The 21,256-nt window shown below is 33.3% G+C and overlaps 1 protein-coding gene across 1 annotated transcript in view; it reads left to right on the top strand.

The window, feature by feature from the left end:
* TRDN (triadin) overlaps positions 1–21,256 on the top strand; it is a gene marked incomplete at both ends in the record, with an annotated part of 326,113 nt that overhangs the window by 72,611 nt on the left and 232,246 nt on the right. Inside the window, one exon of the mRNA XM_080700116.1 lies at positions 2,290–2,349. Coding sequence (XP_080556242.1) covers positions 2,290–2,349 — 60 coding nt within the window. The remainder of the gene's footprint in view (positions 1–2,289; positions 2,350–21,256) is intronic.

Raw genomic sequence — 21,256 nt, 5'->3', positions numbered from 1 at the left:
GGTTGATACACAGATCCAGGAAACTTATAGAACTCCCTTTAGACAGGATCGGAGAAGAGGATCCCCACGCCATATAATTGTCAAAATGACCAATGTGGAAGCCAAGCAGAGAATCTTAAAGGCAACAAAAACAAAGGGCCAAGTGACATTCAGAGGCAAACCAATTAGAATCACTCCAGACTTCCCAAACCAAGTCATGAGAGCCAGAAGGGCTTGGAGTAACATATTCCAAACTCTGAAAGAAAACAACTTCCAGCCAAAAATGTCCTATCCAGCAAAACTTTCTATCAAATTAGATGGAGAAATAAGAAGCTTCCATGACAAACAGAAACTGAAGGAATTTATGTCTTCAAAACCAGCGCTAGAGAAAATACTCAAAGAGATTAACTACAAAGAAGAAATAGGTAACACTCACCAGAACCAGAGAAACAAGAGTTTCCATCCAACAGACAACTAAGATTGGTTATCTGTGGAGATTCATTATTTATGTTAGTCTTTTACCTATCTCTAAGTTGTATTGTTTGCCTTTATTGTTGTTAATTTTTAGGATTTCTAGTTGGAATATTAATATACCTTCAGATATAGCATTTGGAAATATTTTATCCAATTCTGTTAGTAACTTTTAACTCTGTTTACATTGTCTTTGGATATACAATATTTTCTTTTATTTTTTAGGGAGTTTGTATATTCTTCTGTTGCCTGTGCCATTGAAATCATATCCAAGAAATCACTGCCAATTTCAATGTTGTGAGGTTTTATGACCCAGATTTTCTCCTAAAAGTTTATAGTCTTAAGATTTATATTTAGGTCTTTTATCTATTTTGAGTTAATACTTGTATATGGGATTAGGTAAAGGTCTAATTTTATTCTTTTCCATGTAATTATTATTTTTCAACAATATTTAGTTAAAAGATTATTATTTCCACCACCAAATGTTCGTGGAAACCTTGTCAAAAATAACTTGACAATATAGGGAAGAATTTAGCTCTAGGCTTGTATTTAACTCCAATGGTTTATATATCTGCCTTTAGAACAGTACTACACTGTTTCAATTATTGTAGCTTTATATGGTTTGAAATCAGAAAATATATATCTGCTAGCTTTGTTCTTTTTCAAGATCGTTTTGGGTATCTAGAATTCATATTCCATATTAGGATAGATTTTTTTTCTGAAAAATAAATATATAAATATATGATAGTTTCACCTAAAAAAACAGAAAAAAATATGCTCTAGTAAGAAAGAAAGCAAAAAGAAATATTGAAATGCTATCTTTAAATCATCAAACACTTGGTATCAGACAAATGAAACTCTTATGTGAGATTATCATTTTTAATTTTGGATAAATTGCTATAATACTAGATGTCAACCACTAAGCCAAGCATGGGAAGGAGGGATGGGGAGAGAATGGGGTGGGGATCGGGTGGGGGCTGACTGGGCGATGTGTGCATGTATGTCTACAAAAGTTTGTATCCCACTATGATGTATGAATACAGTGCACCAATAAAATAAAATTTAAAAAAAAAAAAAAAAAAAAAAAAAAAAAAAAAAAAAGAAGAAAAAGAAAAAAAATCTCTACCCCTGAAATACTTTACCATATTTACTCCAAACATTCTTTATATACATATTTCATCCCCATAGTCCTTACACTACTGAAGATCATAAAATAATCATACAAAATTACTCAATTATCTCAACTCTGATAAAAAAAAACTTGGTGGAATTAGTTCTCTCTGATTTATTCTTCTAATAAAAGAACATCGTTGTCATTCAGAGACCCCCTAATAGGTTGTAAAAGGGCTCACCCTCCTGTGGGCCTTTTTGAGAGAACATTCTGTAGCTTTCTGTAGCTTCTTCTTGACAACTAGACCAAGGGTCTTAGAGTGAATGCTTGATAAACCATTCCAAGTTGAAAACAATTTTCTTTTGTAAAACTTGTTACATTTTCATAAATCAATAAAAGGACAGATGAGAATAATTGTTTAACATAATAACTTTGTAGCAAATTTAAGGAGGTTTGTTTTTTACAAAACAATCACCCTAATATTATCCTAAACTAGTCTGTTTCAATATTTAAGGTTATTTTTATATAGAATAAATGGAGCATTAGTGTTCTTTGTGTCTTTTTTCTCCTGTATGTTCATAAAAGTGCAAATTATTCTTTCACAGAAAATATGTAGTAACCACAATAGAATTGTGCTATTTTGTTTGTTTCATCAAGTAATTTCTCCACAGAAAAAATAGATGTTGAATACAATTTTTCATTGCTTCTTTTTCTTTCTATTCTGTCAGATCAGTATGCATTCTGTCGATATATGATTGACATGTTTGTCCATGGGGATTTAAAACCAGGTATTCCAAACAATTCTTGTAATTGTCTGTTTTAATAGTCTTTGTTCTTTTATGATTGTTGGCTTTTTATGTGCTAAAATGTATTTTCTTTAAAAAATGCATAATGCATGTGTAGATTGAGAATAAAGTCAGTAAGAAGCAGAAATAATAACTGGCATTGGGGCCTTTAATTTTGCTTTCAATCACTGCATGGCCTATTGAGAATGAAATCATCTAAAAGCTAAAACATGCTAATATCTTCTTATGTAAAAATGCTAATATCTTTAATAATATCTTGGAGCAAAGCAAGAAATCATCTTATTTCATTTCCGGTAAATTCACAAAAAAGATCTATGAAGTAATGTATTCTTTTTTATTTAGTACTCAAAAATTTTGTGTTAGAATTACTACATTAAAATATTTAATTTTTTCCAAAACTTTTAGATTTTTTGACCTACATATGAACTTTGGCAACTCCACAAAACTACTGGTAGAGATAGTCAACATTGGAATTAATAATTTATATAATGGGAAATATTTTTAGTTAAAGCAATATATCTTTAATTTGTCATTTCTTTAATTGTGGCCCAGAATGTAGTAAGGTCTTTTTACTTACACTTAAATTAAGAGTAAGCCACTTGAATGCATGCACTGTTTTTTGCAGAGTTACAAACCAATAAAACTTGCATTATGTTTGGAAAAAAATGTTTTTAAGAAGGTAGTATTGTTAAAGAAGGAGGTAATTTACATTAAAATAATTGAAGCTGATGGTTTAAAGCAGATTACTTTTGGTGTCCTTAACTGTTGTTATGGAAATCTTTCTAAAGTATGTAATTATAACATGTATATATATTGGCAAACATATATGGTATTTGAAACAAATATACTATATATCTAGGCCCTAGAAATGTAAATTATGAGACTCTTCACTTCCAGGAAGAATTAGTTAACCCCAGTAGTTTACTCTGTCAGATAGCTTTCTTCTCTTCCTCCTCTCCCTCTTCCTTATCCTCTATTTCCTCCACTTAGTTTCCCTCCTCGTTTTCTTTTTTCTTCTTCTACATTTGTAACGATAAAAAAAAAAAAAAAAAAAAAAAAAAAGTGAAGCCGGGCATGGTGGCGCACGCTTGTAATCCCCGTGCTTGGGAGGTGGAGACAGCAGGATCATGCAGGTTCGAAGCCAGCCGCGCTGGTTTAAGAGACCCTGTTTCCAAATTAAAAAAAAAAAAAAAAAAAGTATAAAAATAGGTCTGGGAGTGTAGCCCAGAGGTAGAAGGGCTTCCAGGAACCTCAGTACCACCAAAAAAAAAAAAAAAAAAAAAAAAAAATTGAAATGAACCGGACTTGGTGCCCCACCCTTGAAATCCCAGTACTTGGGAGGCTGAGACAGGTAAATTGCAGGTTTGAGAATAGCCTCAGCAAGTAGTGAGACTCTCATCAACCTACTAAGACTGTTTCAAAATAAAAATAAAATGTGGCTGGCAGTGGAGGTCAGAGATAGAATGCACACACACTGAAATGTAGAAACTAAACCTGAAAATTTTGACACCTTACTTATGAAACAGATTACTGTCAACACTTGGATTTGCTATAGAAATAGCATCATTAGATGCATGCGCTGGTGGTGCCTATAATCCCAGTACTTGGGAGGCTGAGACAGGCAGATCACAGCTTCCAGGCCAGCCTTGGCAACTTAGTGAAGTCCCTCAGCAACTTAGCAAAACCATCTCTCAAAATAATAAAAAAAAAAAAAATAGAGGAAGAGACAGGAGTGTAGCTCAGAGGTAGAGTGCTTCCGGGGGGAAAAAATGAAAGAAGAAAGAAGGAGGGAAGGAGGTGGGCTGCATAATTAGATGGAAGCACTGGAAAATGTAGTATGACAGTGGAAAGAAAGAGTTTGGGACACAAATAAAGACATGATACTTGACTACATCCTTTTCTATCATGGGACTTTGAACAGATCTTATAACATCTTGTGTTCGATGCTCTTATATTTAAAAATGTAGATCAGAGTAACAACTTTGCATGTTTAACAAAGCCCCTAGTAGATGCACAACAAAATTTGTTGTTATAACTTCATTCATTCATTTATTCATTCCATTCTCTCATTTAAGCATGGTCTGTCTGGGTGAGTCGACCATTTGAAGGGCATTTCTCAACATTGACACGTCTCAGTGTGCATGCACCATAAATTCAATTTTAGGTAAAAGTTTTGCTGCTGATTTTGCTCAGATCTGGTGGCTGAAGAAAGTCAAATTACGTGCAAATCTTTGCTCTTATAAGACCAACGTTTTAGTTATACACAGGATGAATTTATATTGTTGATGAGCATGAGTTAATAACTGAATAACAAACATTCGCTCTTTATATTCCACTAGCCTTTAAATTTTATCATTTGAGAAAATAACATGTTCTTTATGCCACTGAAATTGTTTCTAGTAACTATTGATTGATTATAAAATATATTTTCTAAGAAAATCATATGACAAATCTTGCATTGTTAAAAGTCAATGAGTGATGCTAGCAATTTCTAGTCAGAGTACCAATAATAAAATAATCTCTTTAAGAATTCACGAAGGTTTTCCTGATAGCCATACCAAAAAAAAAAAAACCTTCCAAAGGCATATGTGGACATATTCAAATATTCAAAATATCATGGAATCTGGGTGAAGAGAGGGGGCATGTTCCTCAGTGGTACAGCACTTGTCTAGTACTAAAAGGCCCTAAGATTGTTTGGGAGGATTATGTAGTTTATAGTGATAGTGACATAAATGTGTACAGCATGATAGGCTTTCTCTTGGCTTCCTCCCTACTTTTCCCCTTCCCCATATAAAACATTGAGATTGACATTAGTATTTTCACATGTATGTACTCTCAATGAAAGCATTTCTTTTACTGATCTTCTTTCTCCTCCTTCCCCTAGACACCCTCCCTTGCTCAACTGGAGTTTTTCCTCCATTATCTGAAGTCCCTCTGGTATTCAGATTTCTCCCTAGATTCTGTATATGAGAGAAAATATATGACTCTTCACTTTTTGTGAATGGATAATGCCACATAACATAATGTTCTCCGGGTCCATCTATTTTCAAATGACATTATGATGTGAGACTATAATGTACCAGTAAAAGTATAAAATAATCACAAAATAACTGAGACAGGAGGATCATGGTTCTTGGACAGCCTCAGCTACATACTGAGGCCCTTTGCAACTCAGTGAGACCCTTTTTCAAAATAAAGAATAAAAAATAGAACTGGGGGTGTAGCATGGAGGTAAAATGTCCCTAGGTTCTATTCCCAGTAACACAAAAAACCCACAAAATAAAAATTTTTAAAAAATGATTCAAATCTATACGACTAAGTAATACTCGTAACTCCTGACAATAATTCCTTACCCCTTGAGATGAAATATTTTAATTTCATCTGTAGACATACCAATTGACTTAATTTTTAATCTATTTACTTAATTATTTAATCTATCAACATTATTTTGGAGGTTTAAAAAATGAAAGAATATATAGACCAACATTTCTTTTCCAAGTGCCCAGAAGGAAGAAGGAAAGAAAATAAGCTAACTGTAACAAACAGTATGACGTTTTGTAAATGTACAAAATTTCAAGAATAATATCTTTATTAGTGAAACAATACATAAAATAGATTGATAAACCACCAAATGTGATATTCAGTTATAAAAATAGGGAATGATAAACACAGATTTAATCTGTGAATGTTAATTTAGAGAAATACAAATGATGAGACATTGATTCTGATTTATAATTAGAGAATAAAACAATCCCTGCCAAGTTTATTGCTCTGCATGTATCCACTATGTATAAAACATTTGTGCCTCCATCTGTTTCTATTCAAGATTAGTGGAACACCTGTTATTGTTTAGCTAGAGTTCATTATTAATTATTGGTAATGAGTTTTTAAAACCATAATTTGATTTATCCCCCTGGAATCCAGTAATTCCTTTGTAGAATATTGTCACACCCTCAAAAGTAGCCCCAAATGCAGTTTGAGTTATACGGCTCTTACTGATGAAATGTGCAATACTATGACATTATTCTAAGTTTTTCCTCTTTACATATCAAATAATATACTTTTAAGATATCCTTAAAAGTTGTGCCTAGAGTTTTATTGTTATAGCTTAAAATGAATCGAGTTGCTCTTTCTGATTCTGTATAGTGAATATTGAGTATGCAATCCCTGTGGTCAGTGATAATCTCTGCTTCGATTATAAACACCATCTTAATAAGCCAGTTTGTATCTACATTTCTTCTTTAACTGACTCATTTTTTTATTAAGTTAGAGCAGTGAGAACTTTATGTTCAAATCTAGAAAGTGAGTATATATACTGTCAAAGCTGTCCTTATAGACAGCTGTAGTATTTATTATCTATCTTATATATCATCTATCTATCTACCTATCATCTCTCTATTCATTTTATAAATACTAGGTACACTAAAGATCTCCCTTTTGCAAAATCCTTTCTTGTATGCTCTTCAATGACATAAAAACCTCACTATGGAATCCTCTGAATGTATAGTTTGTCCCTGTTTTAGGATATGTTTTGAAAAGACCTTAGCAGAGAGATAGAGAAAGAGAGAGAGAGGGGGACAGAGAGACAGAAAGAGATACTGTCCTGTAGTGGTTATCTTGAGGCTGATAACCCTCACTTTCATCCTAGGGTTTTCATCATGTCATTATCTTGTGAAAGAAATAGTAAAACTAGTTAATACAAATTTTATTTACAACAGAGACTCAATATTTTTCCACTTTGTTGTGTTGAAATTGAGTCTACAAATTGTCAAGGTAAAATTTTTTCAGATTTATAACAACCGCCCTAATAACTCCATTTTTTTTCTCTTCAATAGTTCACAGCTAGGCAGTTTCCTTAAGCAGTAGTTATACTAGTAGTTTTATTCACTTGGCACACTCTAAAAAAAACATCATATGCTTGCATGTCAGGTTCATATTCCTTCTTCCTGTTCTACCTGGGCTTGGTGAATTGCATGGATTTCTGGACAAAGTCATTAGAGTTGAAGAAGAAACCAATTTCTATAAGTAAGAAATCACATGGCTCACAGACCTTTTTATAGTCAATGTAGATAAAGAAACCAATTTAAATATTCAATACATAAATGAGGGTTAGAATTCTTTTGGTTAGTAATTTTCACACTCTTTTTTTCACCTTTCATCTCTGTAGCTATTATGATTAAAGTTTAATATAAGTCAAAGTTTATTCCTTAAAAGTTATCCCAACATTGCCATTCTAGCTACTGTATGACTTTTATTTGAGCCAAGCATTTATGTCAAAGTAATTTATTTTGCTTTCTGTCATTTATTTTTACTAAAATTGAGGATACTTACCTACCGAAATTTTCTGTGACTATCATAAGATATTCTTTGGCATCCTATCTTTCAATTCAATGAGTCTATAGCTAGATAGAGCCAGGAGAACTGAGTTAGTGCTCTCATTTTATGAAGATCCTTTTCTTGTACTTTAGTAATACTTAATTGTATTTTGGCTTGATCCTGCTGAGAAGAAGACAAATATAATTCCATTATAGTTAATGTTATTTAATGGTTTAATCTAATGTATTTGTATTAGAGAAGATTAGCCAAAATTCAGCCTTTCTTTATACTTCTTCACAAAATCCTGCTCCAAGGAAGGTAGGCCAAAAAACATACTCACGTTAACTCCAAATATCTAGTTATTTTTACACAACAGAAGCTCAGGGACTTATAATGTCCAATCAGGAAGTACTTGTTGAATTCATTCAGTAAGCTGGTTGTTGAGATATGAATAATGTTACAATGAATGCAGTGGAGACTCAGAAGATGCACACAGTAATTTTAGTATAGCAGAAATAGTTGTTTCTATTTGTCAACTAGAACTTTCAATTATTTTAAAAATATTTTGAATAATTTTAAGCCGGGCATGATGGTGCATGCTTGTAATCCCAGATCTTGGGAGGCTGAGACAGGAGGATCACACAGGTTCAAAGCCAGCCTCAGCTACTTAGTGAGGCTCTCAGCAACTGAGTGAGACCCTGTTTCCAAATAAAGTATAAAATAGGTCTGGGAATATAGCCTGGAGGTATAAAAGTCCCTGGGTTCCACCCTCAGTACCACACACACAAAAAAATAAAAATAAAATATTTTGAGTAATTTTAGAACAAATGGATTGCAAAATTTTTATGATAATTGAAGAATAGAAAAAATGTTTATTCCATATTTTGCAGATTTTGAAGGTATGTATACCCTAAGTAGAAAATATTTTTATAAAATAATTATCTGGTCATCAACTGTTAACCATGAGGCTTCAGTCTATCCATCATGTAGGTACAAATTTAAGGTTTAAAACATCTTTAGGTTGTACATATTATAATTCCTGTTTCTTCTAGAATATTCATTATTAAGTGCAATAGCTGATTTTTAAAATATCTGATAGAAATAATTGTTATATTTTTTTGTGTGGTACTGGGGATTAAACCCAGGGGCATTCTACCTCTAAGCTACACCTCAGCCCTAATTTTTATTCTTCATTGTGAAACAGGGTCTCACTAAGATGAGGAGGCCTCAATGAGTAGCTGAGGCTGGCCATGAATGTGTGATTCTCCTGTCTCAGCCTTACAAGTACTAGGATTACAAGCATGTGCCACCATGCCCTGCAGATGGGAATACTTCTGTTAAAAAGAAAATGTCAGCTTTATTCCATAATGAGAAAGCATTGTTGTTATATTAATAAACACAAATTATAATGATAAGTCCGATCATTTTACTCATTTATACATTATCTATTTTCTTCTAATACTCGTCTTTACTTTTTTCATATTTGTGCCCTTCAAAACGCAAATTTTGAACCAAGCGTGGTGGCACATGCTTGTAATTCCAGCATTTGGGAGGCTGAGACAGGAGGTTCATGGTTTGCGGACAGACTCAGCTACTTATAAGACCCTTTGCAACTCGGTGAGACCCTGTTTCAAAATACAGAATAAAAAACAGGGCTGTGAGTGTAGCTCGGGGGTAGAATGCCCCTGGATTCCATCCCCAGTACCACAAATATAAATAAATAAATAAATAAATAAATAAATAAACAAATAAATAAATAAATAAATACATAAATTTTGGCACATAGGTTTTATGGTGAAAGAGTATTATAACATATTCTTTTAGTAAAATAGGATAACTCAGGTTTTTGTCACAAAATATAGCATGATAAAGTCTATCCTCTTAAAGGCCTGACTACACACACACACACACACACACACACACACACACACACATACACACACACACAATATATGTATGTATAAAGTATGTATAAATATATATGTATATATATGTATATACAAATACATATATGTGTATTTGTCCTTTGAAATGTCTTTTTATTGATTCTTGAATCTGTTTTCATCCGAAAACTCAGAGTGTCTGAAATTTAAGTTGTAGAATCAACTTCAGTTTTGATCTAATCATTAGAGTCTATCCTGTTGCTATTTGTCTTTTTGCATTCATTTTCTGATTTATCTAATAATTGTGAATTGGCTTCCTCTGTCACTTCTCTTCTCTTTGTAGTTATAGATAGATATTCTGAATTTTAAACTGTGTTCAAGGAAACTAAAAACATACCAGAAAATGTATCTCTAGGCTTCTAATGCATCTTTCTAAATGATGATGCAAAATTTCAATTAGCACCATACGAAACCTGGCTAAGGACAAGATAGTGATGATGGGTTTACAGTTTCACCAACCAGACGATTCTATTATTATGCTATATTTTTATTTTAGTCTTAAGAATTATTGGAAAAGAAATTAATGAAATAATTCTTTAGGTGATGACATGGAGAATGTTCAATATGTAGGGAAAATATTTTTCTAAAATGCCTTGGATTTTTTCAGACTCTCAAATGGTGCCACATGTTGATTATGATGGATATAATCGATTTTATTCTGTTTAAAATATAAATTTTATTGTTCTTTGGAAAATCTATAAGAAAAGTATGTCAAGAACTATCAGGTATATATATAATATATATATATATATATATATATATATATTATATATATATATATATATATATAAAATTTTGGTTGTACTGGGGTTCCTGGAAGCCCTTCTACCTCCGGGCTACACTCCCAGACCTATTTTATACTTTTTTAAATTTGGAAATGGTCTCTTAAGCCACTGTGGCTGGCTTCGAATCTGTGCGATCCTCCTGTCTCTGCCTCCCAAGCGCGGGGATTACAAGCGTGCGCCACCACCACCGGCTACAATATTTTTAAAACAATAATTATAATAAAACTAACCTTCACATGACTCTAATGGACCTCGATAGTACACTGGGAACCTATGGAGAAAATATAAACCCACTGAGTTGCTCAAGCTAAGTTTTTACTCCTTTGCTTGTCTGATTTTTTTTTCCAATCTCGGTTTCTTCATAAAACTTATTTCTAAAGGTTGATTAAATGAATTTAATGAATAAATTAATGGATAAATGAATTAATGGTTAAATGAAATTATTATGTGTGCACATATTTTCCTTCGTTTTTTATCTCTTTTAATAGGAAAATTTATTTCACAATGCTAGTACTAGTATAAGAAAAGAGAAAAATCCCATATATATGGGATATCACGTGATATTTAAATACATGTGTCAATTGCTTAATATTCAGGGTAAGCATTTATCTCTTTGAAAATTTAATAATTCTTTGTGGTGAGAACAGTTAAACACTTTTCTCATAATATTTTGGAATATACAGTACATTATGCACTGTGCAATAGAATACTAGAGCTTATTTCTCTTAACTATAACTTAGGACATCCACTGATGAATGCAGTTTTTAAGGTATGGTATACATACACAATGTAATAGTATTTAGATTTGCATTTTTACTTTTAAGAAATATTATAGTTCTCCAAGTTGAGAAAAATTTCCAATGAACCTAAAACAGTGGTTTAAAAAAGAAAAATATGGTACCCCTAAATACAAAGATATCATAAGAAACATACACTTATCTAAAAAAGAAATCTTTCAGAAAATATTCTTGTATTTATTTTGTTTATTGCGACTTAGGTCACTTTATGAATTTGTTGGAATTTTCTTTTAATTTGGTAGTAGAAACTTTCTCAAACTTACTGGAGCCTGGAATATGGTTCTTCTTCTTTTTTTGGGGGGTGGGGGGTCTGGGGAAGGAATTCAGGGGCATTCGACCTCCTAGCTACACCCTCTGCCCTATTTTTTATTCTTTATCTTGGAACAGGGTCTCAATAATTTGCAGAGGGTCTCACTAAGTATCTGAGGCTGTCGGCGAACCATAATCGTTGGTCTTAGCCTCCTGAATGCTGGGATCATAAATGTGTGCCACCAGGCCTGGCTGGTCCTTCTTAAAGTAAAGTAAAGCCCAAAACCTTGGGTTTCTCAGTTACTTAGTAACAAAGCACCTAATAAAAAAACATTCACAAAATGAACTGTGAGAAAAATTTCAGAAGAAGCAGATAAAAGCATTTTTGGGGACCATGGAATAGGTAAGAGAGGAGAGAGTTAAATAAGAATGACTATTTCTGTAACAGTAGCTAATTACTTAAGAAAAAACACTAAATGGGCATAGGCAAGTCCCTCCGCTTACCCTTGACCTCATTTCTCACCCACAAATTAAATAGTAGACATTCCTTTACAGAATTAAGATATGGCTTACATAATGGACATGCACATAACACATAATTGAAACACATGACTATAACAAGTATAATACGCACTCTAAGCATTAAGTGCTTAGTGGGGATGATGGCTCCCAGATACAGTAAAACTGTGTTTTCTCTCCCTACCAATTCTTTGGTCTTTCTGATTTAATTACCATATGGATTATAATTCTCTCCTTATTAAGTTTTCTTTTACTGCTTTATATAAACCTTCAAGAAACATTTGCCTTTAAATCCCCACTACCTCCTACCTTGCCAGAAACATGATATGTTTGTTGAATTCAATTTTTGATGTATAGTATTTATCTCAATGAAAAAAGAAATGTTTGTCCCAGAGCAGCCCTCTTTATTCATCCCTAGAAATAATCTTGTTACTTAAAAAGATGACAGGTTTTTAAGCATTGCAAATAGACCTCTGTAAAGATTTCTTAAGAAGTTATTGGTAATATCTCCAGAGACAGAAGCTTGGAATTAACAAAGACTGATGCACGCATTGTAAACTGCAGGCAGCATACAGAATTAGGCTACTGTGATAGAAGAAAGAGAGAGAGAGAGCCTGTGTTTAATTATGAGAGCTCATAGTTCCTGGACTTGCCGCTCCCCCTTGAGAGATGCCTTCTGATTATTTGAAGTCTGTGGAAACTGCTCTAGGTAAATGTATCAGATTGTCATCTCTGTCTAAATCAATCTACTGAACATCCTAGTCACTATGAATAGCTGGGGTGTACACAGAAATAGACGCACGTACTTTTGAGCTGACATGCTTGTACTGATGCTTCCTACGTTCTTAGTCGGCTCTACTAGATACAACACTTTTTAGGTTTGGGGCAAAGGCTGTTAATAAGGCTTCTCTTCCATTAATATAATGTTCACATGGCTTCACTTTCTCTGTGTCCAGACAAAATAAACAAAATGGCCTAAGCTTTTGTTTTTCTCACTTTCTCAGAATTTTTTCTCCTAGACTTTTGAAAGAGGCATCAGATTTTTCAGGTTTATCTGTACTGTGAGGGAAGATTCATTAAAGTGTCTTTTTGGTCCAGCTTTGTCACTATTAATGTCATGGACCTGCTCAGACAAGAAAAAAAATCCTTCTCAGATAACCTACTGGGACTATGCAAAGCCTGTTCTAAAATAGTTTGAAAGAGGAACAAATAATAGAGGGTAATTTGAATTGCTGCATGAGAAGCAAGGAAAATTAAGCCTTAATCAAGGAATTATCAAACTAATTAGGTGTTATTTATTAACGTGTCATGTCTTGCGATAATCTTATCTTTCAGCTTATATGCAAGAGTAAGGATGAAAGTGGAGTTCTAGTAATTTATGTGAATATATTACCCAGTGCTATTCTGAGGCTCATTTGTGACCTTAGATATAGTGGATAATAAATACAGAATCTAAACCACTCAAATAGGTACCTACTCTTATTTCTTTTCTTAAACAGTCCTTATTTTGTTTTATTTTAATTTGTGTAGTACCGGAAAACCCAGGGGCATTCCACCACTTAGCTATACTCACAGTCCTATTTTATTTTATATTATTTTGAAACAGGGCCTCACTAAGTTGCCGAAGGCCTTGCCAAGTTTCTGAGGCTGGCCTCAAACCTGAACTTCTCCTATCTTGGTTTCCCAAATACTGGAATTACAAAATTGTGCAAGCAGTCCTTTTTTTAAAATAAGGAAATAGTAAATAGACCCCATCACTCTTCTGATATAGTTATTTTGAGAGAGGCCTATTTAGTAAAAATATTTTTACATAGCCCCTTTTCTATATAGCATTTTTGTGCTTGTATAAGACAAAGACAAAAAAGGAATTTTCAATAGTAATATTAATATCACTGAGCATAGACTGCTTACCCATTTGTTGAATACAATTGGATACTTCTATAACTTCTATACTAGCTTAACAGATTTTATAATTTAGTATTCTAAAATAGTCGATGATAAGGCATTATACTGTTATACCCACATGGAAGTAATAATTATCCTATACTTAAAGGCAGATTATTTTGACTCTTTATATGATCATCAATATCTAAGTTGATAAGTTCAAAGTCATTCTATTAATCAGTCTCCCAGCAGTTACTGTATCTCCACAAGGTACTCAGTGCTACTGGTCACAACATGAGTTTTAAAGCAGAAGGAGGTAATGATCCAATCATAGATTATTACAAATAAAGTAATGAGCAATATTAAGTAGCTGAGGGATAAACAAAAGGAAGTACTAATTAAGCATTAAATCATACCATGCAGGTTGTACTCACTATGAAAGTCTGGAGAGGACGGCCACATGGTCAGTATAGGCTTCATTAAGGTATTTTCTGTTCAGGAATCTCCTGCTTTACTGTGGTTCTTATTATTAAGTGCTTAAAATGGTTCAATATTTATTCCTATTTAGATGGTCAACTATGTTTTTCATCCTGAGGGAAAACAATAGTGATAAAAAGAGAATACTTTTTAAAATTAATAATAGCATCTGAGAAATCAATACAGGGTAAAAACTGAACAAAATAAATTTACATCATATTGATGTGATCTGCACTGTTCTTTTCTTTCAAATTAGACCCCATTACACTTTAATGTCTTTTTTCATTTATACTTATTTATATTCTGACTTGCAAATGTCTGCTACTATATTGTATTCAATACTTCTGCTTTGTGATTAATACGTACTACTATATTGTATTCAATACTTCTGCTTTGTGATTAATACACTGCTTTCTTGAGACAAAAAGTGTCATCTATAAGCTGTTTTTTATTGTACCATCCAGTGGTTAGGTAATGAGTTCCTGTTTAGAAGATAAGATTTATTTGCAACAATTGCAATTTTTTGTAAAAAAAAAAAATGAGTGAAGATAGACGTGGGCTAGCAGCCAACCCACTATATTAAAATACCTAAAAGAAACAAACCGATCATTTAATATTCTCTTATATGGTGGCTGCATAAAATGTGAACCATACTATTTTATATAATTTAGGACAATGATTATGTTAATAATAATCTTCTTCCAGAGGAGAATTATGTTAAGCAAGTATAAACAGCCTATTTGCAGACAGTATAGGGTGCTTTTTTTGAAAAGACAAAATACTATGCATTACATAATTTAAAACAGGAATAGAGACTGGTTGACTTCCAAATGTGTCATTCCTCTGAGATTATACTTGTGAATTTAATTGTAGTGTTAAGGCTATTAAATAAATCTTAATAGCATACTACCATTTCATCCTTTATCTATGAAATATTTTCTTATGTTATATGCCTAAAGTTGAAAAGAAGCAGAGTTTTATCATCTTTATTAAAGCATCCTGTAGAAAATTCTCTGCTACAGCAAAATCTCAAGTTTTTTTTTTCTCCTCTTCTTTTTTAATTGACTCTTCAGCTCTGCTTTAGGCTTTCATGTCTCTGAATTGCTTTTGCACATAGCATATTTGCCTGGGTCAGAGACAGAAATAAATAAATAAATAAAAATGTAAGGTTTTCTCACAGGTGCAGACAGAAGGGAAGGTGGGGGAGAGACAGTTAAAATGTCTCTTCCTTTTGTTCAGGCACTGATGGTGTGAAAATACCTTAATAGGGTGATTGAAAAGTAAAACAAATTATTTCTTGGAAATGAAAACTTTATATATCAGAGAAGAAATCCTATTTTTGAAATAAAATGTGATTGCTTAAAAAATTAAACCCTTGGCTGGGAACCATGGCCCAAGCCTATACTCCCAGTACCTGTGAGGCTGAGACAGGAAGATCACAAGTTCAAAGGCAGCCTCAACAACTTAGCAAGACTTTGTTTCAAAATAAAAATAAAAATGAAAATAAAATAAAAAGAAATTGGGCTTCTGGGGTGTAGCCCAGAGTTAGAATGCCCCTCGGTTCAATTTTTTTTTTGGGGGGGGCAGGTCTGGGGATGGAACCCAGAGGCATTTGACCTCCAAGCTACACCCCCTACCCAATTTTTTTTCTTTATTTTGAAACAGGGTCTCACTGAGTTGCAGAGGGCCTCACTAAGTAGCTGAGGCTGTCCATGAACCGCAATCCTCCTGTCTCAGCCTCCCAAATGCTGGGATTACAAGTGTGCGCCACCACGCCCGGCTGCCCCTAAATTTGGGAAAGGAATTTTACAAAGAGCTTTTTATTTCATGGTAGAACTAGAGTTATGGAAAAGCTCAGGTAGCCTCTAGATACTGATCTACATCTATAAGGACCTTGGAGGACTGTCAAAGATCATGACAACCTATGAATGATAATGAGAAAATTTAATGCTTCCTGAATGCCAAGGAATGCCAGGCACTGGACTAAGCTTTCAGCATGAATTATTTCATTTGGTTTCCCAAACATACTCTCAGTTCCTTTATAAGTTCACTTTAGAAATTAAGAAATGGAAAGTAGGGGTAGTCAGAGAATTTGCTCAGAGGGCTAAATATTGTCTTCAAGATTGAAGGATAATTCCAAGTATTTTTCTAAAGAAGAGTTCATTGCCTTTTAGGTGTTTTTTTCCTTTCTTTTACTTTACTCAGCTTCCTAAGTGGTATAATTCAGAACACATGCATGAACCCTGTCTCCTGTGATTAAAATTTGACATGTAACTTGAATCTTATACTCTTAATCATCAAAGAAGGCAAATATGCTTTGGATGTCTCTGTTGTTTGACCAGTTAAAAGAACCTGAGTGGACTATGATTCCATCTCAAGAGCACAAAGAACTTGGACCAACATTATTGAGGGAATCTGGGGTAGGTTTGCTTTTACATCTTTTGGGTATCTATTAAGAGGGCCAAAACATCACCCAATATCATGGTTAGATTTTTAATTTTATTTTTAATGGCTAGAGTAAAATAATATTGTGAAAGAGAATGTACATAAAGTTATCTTCAAGGGTTGGTGGGTCTTAAAGTTTTGGGGAATGAAAACAACAAATTCTAGTAGTTTGGGGATTGATTAAGCAACCAATAGTGCTAGCAGTTCCCTATAAATAATTTCTTTGATAGAAACCTAAAATCAAACAACTAGAAAAGATAGGAGAGAGAAGAGGCATTATTTATTCTCCATGTTTAGATAATTTAGAAAAATGCCAAACCACTTACCTCCTTTTTTTCCTTTACTAAATATGTATTGATTGCCCAATTGTTTATACACTAGTGGGGATTAACACAAACAAATTAGTTTTTGGAAATAAACAAATACATTGTTAACCAGAGAACTAGAGGATAAAGTCTATAGTGAGTACCATGGGAATGGGAAGGGTTGTCATGAAAATGAGCAGAAGGGAGTCAAAGAAGGCCTAAAAGAATTTAGCTTTGAGGAATTACTAGAATTGGCCATGTTGTAAACAATTTTATCACTGAGAATTTGAAATACCTCAGCTATTGGACATGTCCATGGTAAATGGAACATTTGATTCTGAATACAATAAATAGTATGATTATAATTATTACTGTTATTGTTATAATTTTTAGATAAGATCTTAGTATGTTTCAAAGGCTGGTTTCTAAACTCCTGGGCTTAAGGATTCCTCCTGATTTAGCTGGGATTGTAGACATGCACCATCATGGCCAGATATTAGTACTAATTATAATTGAGAATGCAAATCAATTTTGTCTCTTTAATTTCCTTTTCTACCAGTCGTTATACTAAAAGAAAAGCACAATTTATATTTACCTTTTTATCTGAATGTTACTTTTTTATTTCTGACCCTATGTGCAATTTTATGCCTTTTTCCCTCACTCTATATAAATTTTAAATGCAATATACTATGCAGCTGAAAGAAAAATTGTTTAGACAAATAAAAGAAACTTTAATAAATTTAAAGAAACATTCTAAAAGTTTAAAAAATATCTCAGTGGACAATCTGTCTCAAGGTTTAGAAATGCAGTCAGGTAACATAGAGATTGCTCTTTAAGTCTAGAGTCTCTACATTGGCCTCTTCAAGTCATTTCAATGAGTAAGGAGAAACAGAAAATAACAACTGAAGAAAACTATAAAATTAGTTTTCTTTGGGAAGTGGATAGTTGCAGATATTTCAAAGGCGATGACTGATCTGTGGTAACAGTTTAAATAACAGTCATTTGTCTTTACTCTCCAAGTTTATTAAGTAAATAAAAAATAAAATTAAGACCGGGCATGGTGGCGCACACTTGTTATCCCCGCTCTTGGGAGGCAGAGACAGGAGGATCTCGCAGGTTCGAAGCCAGCTGAGCGTGCTGGCTTAGGAGACCCTGTTTCCAAATAAAAAAAATGTAAAAATAGGTCTGGGAGTGTAGCCTGGAGGTAGAAGGGCTTCCAGAAACCCCAGTACCACCAAAAAATAAAATAAAATAAAATAAAATAAAATAAAGTAAAAATAACTTTAATTTTTTATTGAGTTGATCTCAATACATAGCCTTGGTTTAGATATTTATCCTTACAGAGACCATTTTTTAACCATCTGAAAAGTCAAGTGTTAGAAGATGATTAAGAAATCTCTTTCACATCTCTAAATCCTATAATTATAATTCCATGCATTTATGCATCTACTTTTGTTACATCTAAACATCAAGTATTCTGTCATAAGCAAGGTGCAAAATAAATGGAACAATGATACAATCTTGAGTCAATCTTATTTCCTTTCTTTAGTTGGATTTTCTATGAAAAATTATTTCTACTTTATAAATTTAAAATGAGGAAGAAAAACATTAATATCACCTTTATCATTTTTAATCAAAAGAATGTATGAAATATGTATTTGGCTACTATTCCTTGCTTTTCATCAAAGCGAATACGCAAATATATAATAACACACAAAAATATTAGAGATGATTTTCATCAGGGTGGAGAGAAACCATCCAAGTAGAAACATTTTGGCCTGGAGGATGCTCTTTAAGAAGTTGAAGCTTTGGTGTCTTAAACACCTTATAGCAGGGTCATGTAGCCAATATACATTAAATAATTCATTCTAATTTGCTTAAAACTTTTCTCAAATTATGAAAAATATCTTTAAGACTAACTACCAATAAGACATATTATTGTCATAACCCAGTAAAGTATCTATGGATTCATTTTCAATACCACTCTTATGATTGCTTTGGCAAAACTGATAATGTTATATGAAGGTGATAGGTAATTAATAAGCAGTTGGTTGATAGACAGCAAGTAGGTGAGTGAATGGCAAATATGCTCCCTCTGTCAGGGTTCTCTTCTTGTTTTTGGAATCTTAAGTCAAGTTGTGAATTACTTATTTTTTTCTCAGTTGTCATATCAAATTTATTTAAAAGTCCTATTAGATCCAGCTTAAAACATATTCCAATCCATGTACTTCTCTACACCTTGTCTTTCATTGATCATATTTTCTAAATTGAAACTTATTACTCTGAATAGCATTCCTTATAACCCCTCCCAAATAAGTTTTGTAATTAGCTACTTGTTGCCAATTTGCTTATTCAGTTACTATTTTTTTAGACTATTAGACTCTGAGCTCCATGAATTACAAGATTTTTCCTGCATCATTTACTGCTATAGATCTATATCCTAGAAAAATTCCTGGTATGAAATAAGTACTCAACAAATATTTGATTGGATTAATTATTCTCCAATGGAAGCCACCTATCAGACCAACACCAAGATTTTATTATTATTATTATTATTAGTAGTAGTAGTAGTAGTAGTAGTAGTAGTACCACCAGTAATAGTAGTAAGGATTGAACCCAGAGACATTCTACCTCTGAGCTATACTCCTAGCCCTTTTTTTAAATTTTTGAAGTTTGAAACAGGGTCTTACTATGTTGCAGAGGGCATTGCTAAATTGTTGAGACTAGCTTTGAGTATGTGTTCTTCCTAACTTAGTGCTGACTGAGATTACAGTACAGGGACTGCAAGTGTGCACTATGCCTGGTTTTACCTGGGTTATTTCAATAGTCTCTAGCTCATCTCCTGCTGCCTCTCCTATTTTTCCTCTACAAATGTTATTTTTGCTCACAAAGTAGTCAGTGATCTTTAAAAAAAAGTCTACCTGTCATGCTAAAGCTTCAAATGTTTACTATTACCTTAGGAAAATCTACACTAATAGAAACATTCTAGAATGCTCTATGTGAGTTTGTCTAATTTACACAAAACCCCATATATTTTAGTGGGGCCCTTTTCTGTGGTGACCTTGGGCTCCCTTTCTGTTCCACTTAGCATAGTTCTTTTCTCCCACCTCCTTTCTGCCTCACCTCTTTATTTTGATTGCCCTGCGTTTGTGAGATCTGAAGTATTCCGTTTTGATTGTTAATCACCAGCATTTCTTGTCATAATGTAAGCTTTATGACAACAGGGATCTCTTGTTACTGCTGTCCTCCAGTGATTTCATTTGTATGATTATCTCTATAAATACAACAACCCAGCTGGGGCAGATTCTATTGTTCTCATTTCATCTTGAAACAACTGAGACCTCAGTTAAATGATAATTAACTACTTCCTGTGTGTCCACTTCACAAGAACAAGTCTCATCAAGACCCTCAATAAACATTTGTTGCATGAGTGAATCTTCACTGTAACTACTTAGTCCGGGCCAGCATCTCCTCTCATGTTGGTTGTATGTCTCACTTAGGCATGCTCTGTTCCATCATGTATATCACTATAGGTTCAATGCAAGTCTACTCAAGAAGCACACATGAAAAGATTTTGTGAATAAGTGAGAATCTGCATTAGACATCTAAAGTTTCAAGCCCTAAACCTGTGCAACAAATATCCAGAACAAGATATTGTAAGGTTAATATTATAAATTTTTAAAATTAATCTCTAATAATGAAGAAAAACCTTTGTCTTTTGCCACCAAAGGAGAAAAATTATAAGTTTCAGAAAACTGAGTGATAGATTAAAAATATTCTGAGACTGTAATGTTCTCAAGTAAGACAAAAGAGGTTGTAATGGTGAAAGCTTTCTTGTTTTCTTCCATTTTTTTCCTCCTCTTATTTTCCCAATGAATTTGTTTGTGTCTTGGTCCTCTTTGGTTTAAAGTGACTTTCAAGCTGGGTGTGGTGGCTCATGATTGTAATCCCAGTACTGAGCAGGTTGAGATGGCACATACAGATTCATGGCCAGCCTCAGCTGTGAAACACAAAATTTCTCTTAGTGAGACCCTGTTTCAAATAAAGGATGAAAAAAATAAGGCTGGGGGTGGTGCTTGGCGGTAGAATGATCCTGGATTCAATCGTGGTACCTGCAAAAGAAAAACAAACAAACAGATAACAACAAAAAATAAAGTGACTTTCATTCT

Source organism: Muscardinus avellanarius (assembly GCF_963383645.1).
Source record: "Muscardinus avellanarius genome assembly, chromosome: 8".
Classification (NCBI taxonomy): domain Eukaryota; kingdom Metazoa; phylum Chordata; class Mammalia; order Rodentia; family Gliridae; genus Muscardinus; species Muscardinus avellanarius.
The sequence above is the reverse complement of the archived record's forward strand: the minus strand, read 5'-3'. Positions and strand labels throughout refer to the sequence as shown.